The following is a 13,658-nucleotide window of genomic DNA, read 5'->3' as shown; positions in this document are numbered from 1 at the left end:
GGAGTCTTGGGCTATTTTGTCCATTTTTGAATTCTTTTCATGTCTTTGTAAGTCATTTTGTGTCTTTTTTTGGTCATTTTGTGTCTTTTTTTAGTCATTTTGTGTCTTTTTTGGTCATTTTGTGTCATTTTGTGTCTTTTTTTGTCATTTTGTGTCTTTTTTTAGTCATTTTGTGTCTTTTTTTGTCATTTTGTGTCTTTTTTTTGTCATTTTGTGTCTTTTTTTTAGTCATTTTGTGTATTTTTTTGTCACTTTGGTGTCTTTTTTTGTCATTTTGTGTCTTTTGGTGTCTTTTTTTGTCATTTTGTGTCTTTTTTTGGTCATTTTGTGTCTTTTTTTAGTCATTTTGTGTCTTTTGGTGTCTTTTTTTTTGTCATTTTATGTCTTTTTTTGGTCATTTTGTGTCTTTTTTTAGTCCTTTAGTCCAACATAAAATGTGATTTTGAATCTTTTTTTTTACTTTCAAACACTATCATGCTCAATAAAGAATTTTAAATGTTGCAAATGTGTATTAATTTCAGAGTACACTGAGACATTAAACTGCATCATTTTCAATTCAATTCTGGAAAAGTTGGTGTGTTCTAAAACTTTTGACCAGTAGTGTATAGTACATACAGTAAGTGTGATGCATGATTTCTCCGAAATGAGCTAATGTCCCATAGTCAAAGGTATACTGTACTTTTTTACTTCATGATCCAAAATTGTGTAAAAAAAAAAAGTGCATCAATCAAACCTCTTTGCTGGTGGAGGCTACAATGCAGGAGCCGGTCACAGTGAGGGTAATGGGTGAGGACGAGCCCTGCACACAACAAGACAGGTTCTCATATCTGGCGTCATTATTCAGTTCCACAGGGGCAAAGGTCACTTTAAAAGGGACCTCCATGCCTGGACTGATATAGCCTTCAGCTGGTGTGATGGACAACTCTGGAGGAAATGTATCTGTTTTCCATTTGAACCTGGTTGCAAGTTAGACAGATGTAAAAAAAAAAAGTAAACAACATGATATGAATCCATCCATCCATAAGTTATGAGTCTCTAAAGCAGTAGTTCTCAACCTTTTTGAGTCGCGACCCCCAATTTAACATGCATGTTGTCCCTGACCCCCGCTCACTGAACGGAATCTCACACGCACAGTTCAGATCACCCAAAAAAGAAACAAAATGACCAAAAAAAGGAAACAAAATGACCAAAAAAGACACAAATTGACACAAAATGATCAAAAAAGACACAAAATGACCAAAAAAGACACAAAATGACCAAAAAAGACACAAAATGACCGAAAAAAGAAACAAAATTACCAAAAAGACAGAAAATTACTAAAAAAAAGACAGAAAATGACCAAAAAAGGAAACAAAATGACCAAAAAAGACACAAATGGACCACAAAATGATCGAAAAAAGACACAAAATGACCAAAAAAAAAGACATTAAGTGACCAAAAAGACTAAAACACATGAACACTTTAACACAGTGGAGACAGAGCTGACTTCCAAAATGATTTGGCGACCCCCAGAAATCATCTCGCAACCCCAATTGGGGTCGGGACCCCAAGGTTGAGAAAAGCTGCTTTAAAGAATGATACCAAAATTATGTTCTCATAGCACCAAATTCAAACGCACTGTAAAGTAGTGTGGCATCATGGGAGTTGCTTTCATTGATAGATAGATAGATAGATAGATAGATAGATAGATAGATAGATAGATAGATAGATAGATAGATAGATAGATAGATAGATAGATAGATAGACAGATAGACAGATAGATAGATAGATAGATAGACTTTATTTATCCCAAGCTGGGAAATTACAGTGTAGTAATTATTGTAGTATTGTGTGAAATGTATGAAGTCATTAGTGCGTGCCTGAGTGTTTTCTGGTATCTGACTGAGATTGCATTGGATCATATCATCACCTTGCACCAATGTCTCCAGTGTTCACCATAACAACCCTCTTCTTGGCTTGGCAGCGCTGGACAACAGCTCCAAAGGCTAGATGCTCCTGGTCCAGCTGGACCTCCACCCCCTTATGGTTGAAATCACAACTAGTGCTTAACATGACTTTACCAAATTACAGTGCAGAGTTAATACAACAAACCTCAACAGTCATTGTATAAAGTTACAATACCGGTCCACTTTGTGTCAAAACACAATCTGCTGGATTTGTATGTTCACTGCGCTCAGTAGATTCTGTTGTCACTTTTAGAAGCCAACTGAAGACATTTTTATTTGTTCAGGCTTTTGATTAATTGTTTCGGGACTGCTATGGTTGTTTAAATTGCTGTTGTTTTGGTCTTTTAAAACTTGTATGTACATTTTTATGTTATGTGTTTGATTTCTATGTGAAGCACTTTGCGACTTTTGTCTGTGAACGGTGCTATATAAATAAAGTTTACTTACTTACTTACTTACTTTATGTAAATAGTCACACTGAACTTACAATACTCTTGAATAAAGATGTCAAGCAGGGCATTATTTGCACCAGCCTTGTAAAATTACAGAGAATTGACTTCACAGTGTACCTGGCAGCAGCCTTGAATGGTCAGCAGGGGGTGTAACAAGCCTGCTATCTCTGCCTGCAGCTCAGCAGAGAAGGGAGGGATGTGCTGACAAGGTGAGAACTGGATCTCAACAGTACATGACCCAACACCGGCCTTCAGGTTCAGCTCACCTGCTGGACTGAATGACAGATCCTGGAGGAGAAGCAGTAGGAGGGGAGGAGAGGATTAAAGTCAGTGTTTCCTGTGTAGACCACTGTTTATCAGAGTGAGTGTGTGTGTGTCCATGTTCCCCACCTTTGTGTCCAGTGGTGTGTTTGTGTTAAGTGCCAAAGTAAAGACAAGGTCTAAAGGGCTTCGGTTGACCAGGACGACTTGTTTTTTCACCTTCTGACCCAACATCAGAGAACCCAGTTTCACTTTCCTCTGCCTCGGGTCCTCCACCTCCAGCTATAAGACACAATGAGACATTTACAAGACAATTAGATTAATAGTGGGGCGGATTAGCTGAACAATCGTTCACTTTGTGATAAAAGCATGAAATTTGGTAGATGTGTTGGTGAATATGTTTCGAACAAATCTGGATATTGGGCCACCTCAAAAGCGCCCCCTAGTGGCCGTGGCAGGCATTTGTTATACAAATAAATCAATGATGAATAAAAACTGCCCTTTTAATAATACCAACTGGTGATGAATTGTATATTGTTGGAAAGCCTGATTAGTCACCTTTACAACGAGGTACAGCTTGTAAGGATCGTGCATTCATGGAATGAGCAACGGGGCTAAACGTGTGCGTAGCACCCCCCAAAAATGTACATCCCCTGTGGGGCGGATTAGCTCAATAAATCACAAGAATTGTTTATTTTGTGATAGAAGCACACAATGTGGTGGATGTGTTGGTGGATATGTTTCAAACAAATCTGTATATTAGGCCATCGCAAATTCACCCCCTAGTGGCCATAGCAGTCATTTTCTTCGTTAAAATTACAAAAAATATTTAAATTATTTCTTAAAATATTTAAAAAATGTAAACTAAATATACAAACGTAAATTAAAAAATGTAAATACACATATTAAATTAACAAAAATCCAGTTAGACACTCTTTCAGTTATTTTTCCTGCCCCACCACAATCAGGCTAGCCATCGAGCTAGCTAGCAAATGAGCTAGCTAGCATTTGCTTCCTGGGACAATCAGTGCAGTGGACTGTCCATCAAGGTATGTCTAAATATTTTATTTCACCTGTTATAATTATGAATAAAATATGTTATGAACATCATAAAGGCTAAAGAGAAAAACAATCATCATGGGCCTTGGCGGAAAAGTAAATTAGCAAGATAGCAAAAATAGGTACTTAAGCTAGCTAGTTAGCTTGGAACATGTATCAGTGGCTGTTGGGTGTGAAAGCTTAATAAGACACTGTTAAATTATGTCCTGTGGAATGTGGACATCTCTCTCTGCACACACACACACACACACACGCACACACACTATATGTAATGTCTCCTTTGCCCATGTGGTTCTTTTTTTCTTTTTTTAAATGTATTGTATAACTCCATCACAGTTAGTCAGGCGGCTTAGGACCAGATTTGAGAAGAAAGAGACACGCCGGACAAAAGCACCAACATTTTTCCACATGCTCTCTATCACCAAAGGTTTCACCTTTTGGTAGGAGCCACTTCATCAAGATTGCAGATAGGAGACGGCAGCCATATAAGCCATAAGTCTATGAGAACCAATATATCTTCCAAGCCACTTAGAAGGTCAAAGGGGTCAAAGAATCATTTAAAGCTATTGAGAATATCACTGGATGACTCACTGTAAATAATTTGTTGATCAAGATCTGACATGAGATGAAAGCGTACCCTTGATTTTTTTGAGCAGTGTACACGGCAGCTAATCCACACTCTCCCGTGAACATTGATTCCAAACAGTTTCAACTCAGGATACCCTGCAGCACTTGAAGCGAGTTGCCCAGTCTGAGTGAAAATGAATATATCTATTTGATCAAATAATCATCTAGTGATATTCTCAATAGCTTTAAATGATTCCTGGACCCAGAAAATGTATATTTTGACTCCAAGATTGACCTTCTAAGTGGCTTGGAAGATATAGCATTTCTCATAGACTTTATATGGCTGCCATCACCGCAATCTTGATGAAGTGGCTCCTACTAAAAATTGAAACCTATAATGATAGAGAGTATGTGGAAAAAATGTGGTGCTCTTGTCCGGCGCATCCCCTTTATTTGGCTAAGCCGCCTGACTAAGTCACACACCTCAGAACAAGGATTTTGCCAGAAAGAGTAACCTACTACAAGTAACCCTAGTAGAATTTTTAAAATGTATGATTTTTTTCTCTGTCTAAATGTGTTTTGTTTTTATTGTTGCAGGTCATACAATATTGAAAATTATTTTTTCTTTTTAAGGAGCAACAGAAGAATACAAGCCAAAGAGGAGGCCGTAGCCTGTGAATGGGAATATCAAGACCTAATAAAATGTTATACAAAGTTAATGTTCTTTTCTATTAGACTGTAATAAAGCTTTTGTCACTTTAACATGTCTCTAAATTATATTTGTGGTGCTGAAAACATGAAACAGCAGCTGTAGGGTAGGCAAAGCATTCCACGCCAGTAACCACCGGCGGCCATTTTTAAAAATGGCCGCCGTCAGAATCAGAATTTTTTTTGCGATGGCCCAATATCCAGATTAATTAAACATGTATTCAGCAATGAGTGTACCAAATTTGATGCTTTTATCACAAAATGAACTAATCCGCCCCACTACACAGGGGATGTACATTTTTGGGGGGTGCTACCCACACGTTTAGCCCCGTTGCTCATTCCATGAATGCACGATCCTTACAAGCTGTACCTCGTTGTAAAGGTGACTAATCAGGCTTTCCAACAATATACAATTCATCACCAGTTGGTATTATTAAAAGGGCAGTGTTTATTCATCATTGATTTATTCGTATAACAAATGCCTGCCACGGCCACTAGGGGGCGCTTTTGAGGTGGCCCAATATCCAGATTTGTTCGAAACATATTCACCAACACATCTACCAAATTTCATGCTTTTATCACAAAGTGAACGATTGTTGTAAAATATTGAGCTAATCCGCCCCACTATAAATACACTACCGGTCAAAAGTTTTAGAACACCCCAATTTTTCCATTTTTTATTGAAATTCAAGCGGTTCAAGTCAAATGAACAGCTTGAAAGGGTACAAAGGTAAGTGGTGAACTGCCAGAGGTAAATAAAAAAAGGTAAGGTTAACCAAAACTGAAAGATAATGTAAATTTCAGAATTATACAAGTAGGCCTTTTTCAGGGAACAAGAAATGGGTTAACAACTTAACTCGATGGAGTCTTGGGCTATTTTGTCCATTTTTTAATTCTTTTCATGTCTTTTTAAGTAATTTTGTGTCTTTTTGTGTCTTTTTTAAGTCATTTTGTGTCTTTTGGTGTCTTTTTTTGGTCATTTTGTGTCTTTTTTTAGTCCTTTAGTTCAACATAAAATGTGATTTTGAATCTTTTTTTATTTTCAAAACACTATCATGCTCAATAAAGAATTTTAAATGTTGCAAATGTGCATTCATTTAAGAGTACACTGAGACATTAAACTGCATCATTTTCAATTAAATTCTGGAAAAGTTGGTGTGTTCTAAAACTTTTGACCAGTAGTGTACATCAGATTATAAAGGTGACACATTGTGCTAATTTTCATGAGCTAGTATTCTGGGTTTTTTTTAGAGCATGTTTACAAAGATACATTATTTTTTCTCATATTTTGTCTGTCAGAAAATATTCACCCTCTGTCTGAAATGTCCAGTTTTAGTGTATGTCTCTTTAAATCTCCCTGCTATGATGGTCAGTGTTTCCAGGTCTTCTGCATCTGTGCTCTGATGACTCATTTAATGGAGCGGATTGAGAGATTTTACACTTTCACAGTATTTATATAGCACCTTGAACTTCTTTATAATCAAGAAAAGATATGGAATCTTACTTTTTACAATATGGGATTATTAATTACTCACTGATTACCTGTTACCATAGCTTAAGCTGTCAAACCTGCAGAGTCGAGGCCCTTACCTGTTGCTATTCACTTAGTCAGTGGGTTATATGCACGACAGAAATGTCACAACATTTTAATGAATTATAAAGTCTTTTCACATAACTCTATCCCAGTCTTGTGTTGAAGTCTGTTCCCCATTAAATGCTGTCCCCTTCCTTAGAATAGTGTGGTGCCCTTCACCGCTCAGAGGACCATTTAATTTGCCAGTGTCCTATTGTCACTGCTCAGCAAAAGTTAAACAGCCTTGTAGAACCTGATGATGTAATAAATTCCTGATAATGTAATAACCCCGATAATGTAATAAAAATCTGCACTTGAGTCCACTGAAAATGTAATAAAACCTGATAATGTAATAACTTCCCAATAATGTAATAAAGTGCATTTCCAGATAATGAATTTACACTTTTTTTACCAATAATGTAATAAAGTATAACATTAATGGGAGGTTATTACATTATGAGGTTAGCCTTCATTTCCCAAGTCCTGATAATGTAATAAATTCCCGATTATGTAATAAAAATCTGCACTTGAATCCATTGAAAATGTAATGAAACCTGATAATGTAATAACTTCCCGATAATGTAATAAAGTGCATTTCCCGATAATGAATTTACACTTTTTACCAATAATGTAATAAAGTATAACATTAATTGGAGGTTATTACATTATCAGGTTAGCCTTCATTTAGCAAGACCTGATAATGTAATAATTCCCCAATATTGTAATAATTTAACAGCAGACCACCCATTACTTGGGTTCAAGTGGTGATACTGTGTATCAACTCTAGCTCAGAGCTCTAGCGCCACCAACAGGTCAAAGTTGAATGTTTATTCACTTTTGACCCGTTCATCCGTTTTTCACCAACGAGGTATCCATGACAACCGAATGCATTCAACAGCTTCTTGAAATCTAAAGGTGCTTGGTGTTATACTTTATTACATTATTGGTAAAAAGTGTATTATATTATTGGGAAATGCACTTTATTACATTATCGGGAAGTTATTACATTATCAGGTTTTATTACATTTTCAATGGACTCAAGTGCAAATTTTGATTAGATTATCGGGGTTATTACATTATCGGGAAGTTATTACATTATCAGGTTTTATTACTTTTTTAATGGACTCAAGTGCAGATTTTTATTACATTACCGGGGTTATTACATTATCGGGAATTTATTACATTATCAGGTTTTATTACATTTTCAATGGACTCAAGTGCAGATTTTTATTACATTATCGGGGTTATTACATTATCGGGAAGTTATTACATTATCAAGTTTTATTACATTTTCAATGGACTCAAGTGCAGCTTTTTATTACATTATTGGGGTTATTACATTATCGAGAATTTATTACATTATCAGGTTCTACAAGCCTCGCTCTAGCATGGTCATTTTGATATAACAGTCACACACTCCTCTTCCTCACCTTCATCTCGATGCCTTGCCCCAGGATGTCCACATGTTTTGTTACACAGCTGTTAAGAATGAAGGTGAGTTTTTCATGGTAACGCCGCGCCTCGCAAGGATAGAAGTTGACTCGTGCCTCCATCACAGCACCAGGGGACAAAATATCTGGTTGGAAGTCCAACTCTAGGCAAGAGGTGTTTTTGAACTGGCACTGGACACTAAGCAGAAGGAGGCAGAACATAGAAGAACAAGTAAATTGTCACATTCTGAGTAGAATAACAACATTTATAGTATATGCAAATTTTATGTAGTAAACAGACGGACACACACAACTACCTGATGTCCCTTTTGCCTTTATTGCTGATCACTAGAGTCTGGGAGGCCGGCGCCATGCCCGGACTGCACAGGAAGCACTTGCCAAAGTTGTGCTTAGTGAAGGAGAAGTCAAGGCTAGGTGAGACAGCCCTGCCTTCAAGGGCAAAGGTAAATGTTGGCCCATGCTTCACCTGCATTGAGAAATTCAAGAGAGGGAAAGAAAAAAGACAGAATATAAAGTGTGAAATACAGTTTAAACACAGGTTTCACCCTATACAGTCTATGGTTCCACCACACTAAACAGTTTTGTGGTGTGGCATAAAAAAGAACATCAGCTTCATTTTAAAATGTCTCTCTTTCATTTATATAATTTATTCAGTAGATGGTGTAGTTCTTGATTTGCTTTTAGTTCATGTACACTGCAAAAAAAGAAAAATTGGGTGAACTCAAAATTTCAAGGCAACAAACTTCGATAAAATTTTAAGTTGGACAATTAAACTAAATATTTTAAGTTTTGTTTTTGAGTTTGCTCAACTCTGAATTCAGATTTTTGTCAACTCAACTGTAAGTTGTACTAACTTATAATTTTACATTGTAATAACTTTTAATCCTTACTTCTGCTAACTTCTGCAATGTGCTGAATTGGCATGATTGTAACGCCGTGACCACAATTTTGAGTTAGCATTGATACGCTAATGGCTACTCTTGTAGCTGTAACAAGCAGTGCTGCTAGCATCAGTTAGCCGCTAGCATCAGTTAGCCGCTAGCTTTCGCTATTGACCGAATTTCACCGTTTTCCCGCATTTCACAACAAAGAAATAAGAGTTATCAGAACTATTGTCCCTTGTTGTGAACCCCAACTTAAAGATATAAGTAACAACAACTCACCAACTTGTTTTTGAGCAGACAACTGGCTTCCTTTGTTGTGCTAACTTACATTATTGCCCTAAATGTCAATAATTTATATTTCCAAGTTTTACCAACTTAAATCACTGTTTTAGGCCAAAAAATACAAGTTGGCTTTTTTGCAGTGTACAATATAGTAAATGTCTAGTAGAAAACATAACTTATCATCCTCTTCACTCGACTATTCCTTGAAAAAAAACAACAGCTTTTTAAAAACTCTTTACAACTGACAGTCACAAACAGTTGGTTTACGGATTCTGAAAGCTGAACACCTCCACGGTGACACAAATATATGTTCTATTACAAGATGACTACCTTAATAAAACTTCATCATAAATCAGCATCTCACCTTGATACTCAGGCTGACATCCTGGAGGTTACAGATGCTCCGCGGACTAAAGAAGAGTGCAGGTTGCAGCTGCTTCCCAACCTCAATTGTATCATTTTGAGGCTTTGCTTGTAAGTGTTGCAGCAGCTCACTGGGACCTGTTAGGTCAAAGGTCACTTCCAGGCTGAATCTTGACAAGTTGGATACCAGGAAATTAAAGGTGGATTGCTCTGAAATCCCCACCTACAAACAGTGTATATAGCAGACATACAGGAAGGTGATGGTCATGTTTCAGTTGCACACATAAAGGCAGAGTACAGTACGGGCCAAAAGTTTGGACACACCTTCTCATTCAATGCGTTTCCTTTATTTTCATGACTATTGACATTGTAGATTCATCAAAACTATTAATGAACACGTGGAATTATGTACTTAACAAAAAAGTGTGAAATAACTGAAAACATGTCTTATATTCTAGTAAGCAAAGGGTGGTTACTTTGAGGAATCTAAAATACAAGACATGTTTTCAGTTATTTCACACTTTTTTTGTTAAGTACATAATTCCACATGTGTTCAGATCTACTTTCTGTTCCACTTTGCGGCCTGTAAAGACGGACGGAGGGACGGAAAGAAAGAAAGAAAGAAAAAAGGAAGGAAGGAAGGAAGGAAGGAAGGAAGAAAGAAAGAAAGAAAGAAAGAAAGAAAGAAAGAAAGAAAGAAAGAAAGAAAGAAAGAAAGAAAGAAAGAAAGAAAGAAAGAAAGAAAGAAAGAAAGAAAGAAGAAGGAAGGAAGGAAGGAAGGAAGGAAGGAAGGAAGGAAGGAAGGAAGGAAGAAAGAAAGAAAGAAAGAAGAAAGAAAGAAAGAAAGAAAGAAAGAGGGAGGGAGGGAGGGAGGGAGGGAGGAAGGAAGGAAGGAAGGAATGAAAGAAAGAATATTCTAGTAAGCAAAGGGTGGTTACTTTGACGAATCTAAAATACAAGACATGTTTTCAGTTATTTCACACTTTTTAATTCCATATGTGTTCATTCATAGTTTTGATGCCTTCAGTGAGAATCTACAATGTAAATAGTCATGAAAATAAAGACAACGCATTGAATGAGAAGGTGTGTGTCCAATCTTTTGGCCTGTACTGTATTTGTGTCTGTGATGTGAAAGTGTGCTGACCTTTCCAAAGTCCAGAGTGTCTTTGTGGTGAGGGCTGATCTCTCTGAGGCCTCCCTCTGGCTTCTCAACTTGAACAGAAGTGCTCATGCTGAAGCAATCTGCTTTAACCATGAGTGTGAGCGGCTCTGACTTCCTCTTCACCCTCAGAACCAATCTGAAGCTCACATCGCCTTCCTGGCAAGGCGTGAAGGACACTGACAGCGGCAACCTGCAAAGAGTCCACAACAATTGACAGATGCACTGCTCTTTATGACTGAGGCCCCGTTCACACGAGGACGCTCGCGGGTGAAAACGACAAAATATTTTATCGGAAGTGCCTTTCATTTAGACGGTGACGGCGTTTTGGGGGCTTAAAGACGTAAAAATCTGAAACCACCCTCCAAAGTGTAAAAGTGTAATCCTCTCCTCCGTAGAGTGTCGTCTACACTGACAAGACACAAAACTCTGATCTGATCTGCTCACGTCACGTATGTGTTTACGTCACATACATGCTCCAGTACAGGAAATAAAGAAACGTGGGATTATTTCCATGGTGGGACCTTCAAGCTACTCTGGCAGCTCTAATAAACTTACAGGAGTCTTTCCACCAAATGTCCAGGATATGTACAGATAGTATTAGTGAACAGAGAAGGATCTGGAATTACCTCCATCACATTCTGGATGCAGCGATTGGTGGGAGGAGCCAGACGGCTGTGAACGAGACCTGGGAGATCTAGTGATGGAGGAGAACTTTGTGGAAGGAGTAGCTGATGAAAATGTGTGGCGTGAAAACTTCTGCATGCCCAAAGATGCTCTTATGGCTTTAAGTGATGCCGCCTGGCTGCATACAATCCAATTTCACACACTTTTGCGTCACCGTATGCAGCAGATTTCCTCATAGTCATAGTTGTACCAAATTGAATAAGTAGTGGAGCAATGTGCAACTTCCTCCAGAGCTTTTATATCTAGTTTTTTTATACTAGTTTAATCACCGTATGCCAGATGCACAATAGATCACACACAAGTTAGTGATTGCGTTTTTTTTCCAATAATTGACACTAAGTGAAAATGAACATAGCATTTTTGGATGAAAGTCATGACATTTTGTTTCACTCAGTGTATATAATATTGTCATGAACCTGTCCTTGGGTGACACTGTGCCAGTCATGGGCTGCACAATGAGGCTGGACTTCTGATCATCACACAGAAGAGACGACTGCAGGACAGAGAAGTGGAAGAGCTCCTCCTCTACATTCACCACATCTACTCTCTGTTCCACTTTACGGCCTGTAGAGAAAGAAAGAAAGAAAGAAAGACAGACAGACAGACAGGAAGGAAGAAAGAAAGAAAGAAAGAAAGAAAGAAAGAAAGAAAGAAAGAAAGAAAGAAAGAAAGTAGGAAGGAAGGAAGGAAGGAAGGAAGAAAGAAAGAAAGTAGGAAGGAAGGAAGGAAGGAAGGAAAGAAAGAAAGAAAGAAAGAAAGTAGGAAGGAAGGAAGGAAAGAAAGAAAGAAAGAAAGGAAGAAAGAAAGAAAGAAAGTAGGAAGGAAGGAAGGAAGGAAGGAAGGAAGGAAGGAAAGAAAGAAAGAAAGAAAGAAAGAAAGAAAGAAAGAAAGCAGGAAGGAAGGAAGGAAAGAAAGAAAGAAAGAAAGAAAGACAGACAGACAGAAAGAAAGTAGGAAGGAAGGAAGGGAGGAAGGAAAGAAAGAAAGACAGACAGACAGACAGACAGACAGACAGACAGACAGACAGAAAGAAAGTAGGAAAGAAAGAAAGAAAGAAAGAAAGAAGGAATGAAAGAAAGAAAGAAAGAAATAAAAGAAAGAAAGACAGACAGACAGAAAGAAAGTAGGAAGGAAGGAAAGAAAGAAAGAAAGAAAGAAAGAAAGAAAGAAAGACATTTTTCACTTAACCCTAACCAAGTGGTTTTATTTTTCTGCACTTAACCATTTCTTATTCACACTTGAGTGTGAGATATTGTTAAAATAAAATAAAAGAAATATTTTGACAGTAAACTTAATAATTGTGTCACTATGTAAATACATGTATGAGTGTGTGTGTCTATATATGTTACACACCAACAAGCACTTCTCCAAAGTCGAGGTGAGGTTTATCAAGATAGAGCAGCGGTTCCTTAGCGGTGCCAACACACAGGAAGGGGACAGACAGCGACAGAGTCTCAATGGTGAAGCTCCACAATGACTCCACCGCATCCAGCTGCTCAGCTGCATATTCAAAACACACCTGCACACCAAGGTTATTATAGTTAACGAAAACTAACGAAACAACGAAAACTAGAATTGAAAAAAGATTTTTGTTAACTGAAATAAAAATAAAAACTAGAGTTTTTAAAAAAACGACAACTAACTGAAACTGTATCATGTGGTTACAAAACTAACTAAAACTAACTAAAATTATAGTGAAAATGTCCTTAGTTTTCGTTTTTTCATTCATAATTCAGTGTTTCTATTTGAACATGCAACACATGGTAAATATGTTTACTTGGATGTCTACACTCGAAACAAAATTCAAAACACCCAGAACTGTAAGAGTTAATAACCTTATTGAGGCTGAGATGATAAACCAAAGGAAATGAAGGCAAAATTTATTATGACCACTTTGAATCTGGCACCCAACACATAGCCCATTACAAAAAACCTAAAACTAACACTAAAACTAATAAAAACTAAACTAAAACTAAGCATTTTCAAAAAATAAAAACTAAACTAAAGCTAGCAAACTCACTCTAAAAACTAACTAAAACTAACTGAATTCGAAAACAAAAATTCACAACGAAATTAAAACTAAAACTAATGAAAAATCCAAAACTATTATAACCTTGCTGCACACACACACAGACAGACAGACCAGAGGATTACAAATGGCTCTGTCTGTGTGTGTATGTGTGTGTGTGTGTGTGTGTGTGTGTGTGTGTGTGTGTGTGTGTGTGTGTGTGTGTGTGTGCGTGCAAAAAAGAAGGAATGAAGAAAT

At 37.2% G+C, this 13,658-nt stretch overlaps 1 protein-coding gene across 1 annotated transcript in view; it reads right to left on the bottom strand.

The window, feature by feature from the left end:
• The window catches only part of hydin (HYDIN axonemal central pair apparatus protein), a 163,501-nt gene that overhangs the window by 7,603 nt on the left and 142,240 nt on the right, over positions 1-13,658 (bottom strand). Inside the window, exons 76-85 of the mRNA XM_059334390.1 lie at positions 12,746-12,911; positions 11,809-11,956; positions 10,691-10,898; positions 9,548-9,769; positions 8,314-8,483; positions 7,997-8,195; positions 2,789-2,941; positions 2,516-2,686; positions 1,910-2,019; positions 734-956 (exon numbers count right to left, since the gene is read on the bottom strand). Coding sequence (XP_059190373.1) covers positions 734-956; positions 1,910-2,019; positions 2,516-2,686; positions 2,789-2,941; positions 7,997-8,195; positions 8,314-8,483; positions 9,548-9,769; positions 10,691-10,898; positions 11,809-11,956; positions 12,746-12,911 — 1,770 coding nt within the window. The remainder of the gene's footprint in view (positions 1-733; positions 957-1,909; positions 2,020-2,515; positions 2,687-2,788; positions 2,942-7,996; positions 8,196-8,313; positions 8,484-9,547; positions 9,770-10,690; positions 10,899-11,808; positions 11,957-12,745; positions 12,912-13,658) is intronic.

The sequence above is a fragment of the Centropristis striata genome, chromosome 6, assembly GCF_030273125.1.
Source record: "Centropristis striata isolate RG_2023a ecotype Rhode Island chromosome 6, C.striata_1.0, whole genome shotgun sequence".
NCBI lineage: Eukaryota > Metazoa > Chordata > Actinopteri > Perciformes > Serranidae > Centropristis > Centropristis striata.
Note: the sequence above shows the minus strand (reverse complement) of the source record. Positions and strands in the feature narration are given on the sequence as shown.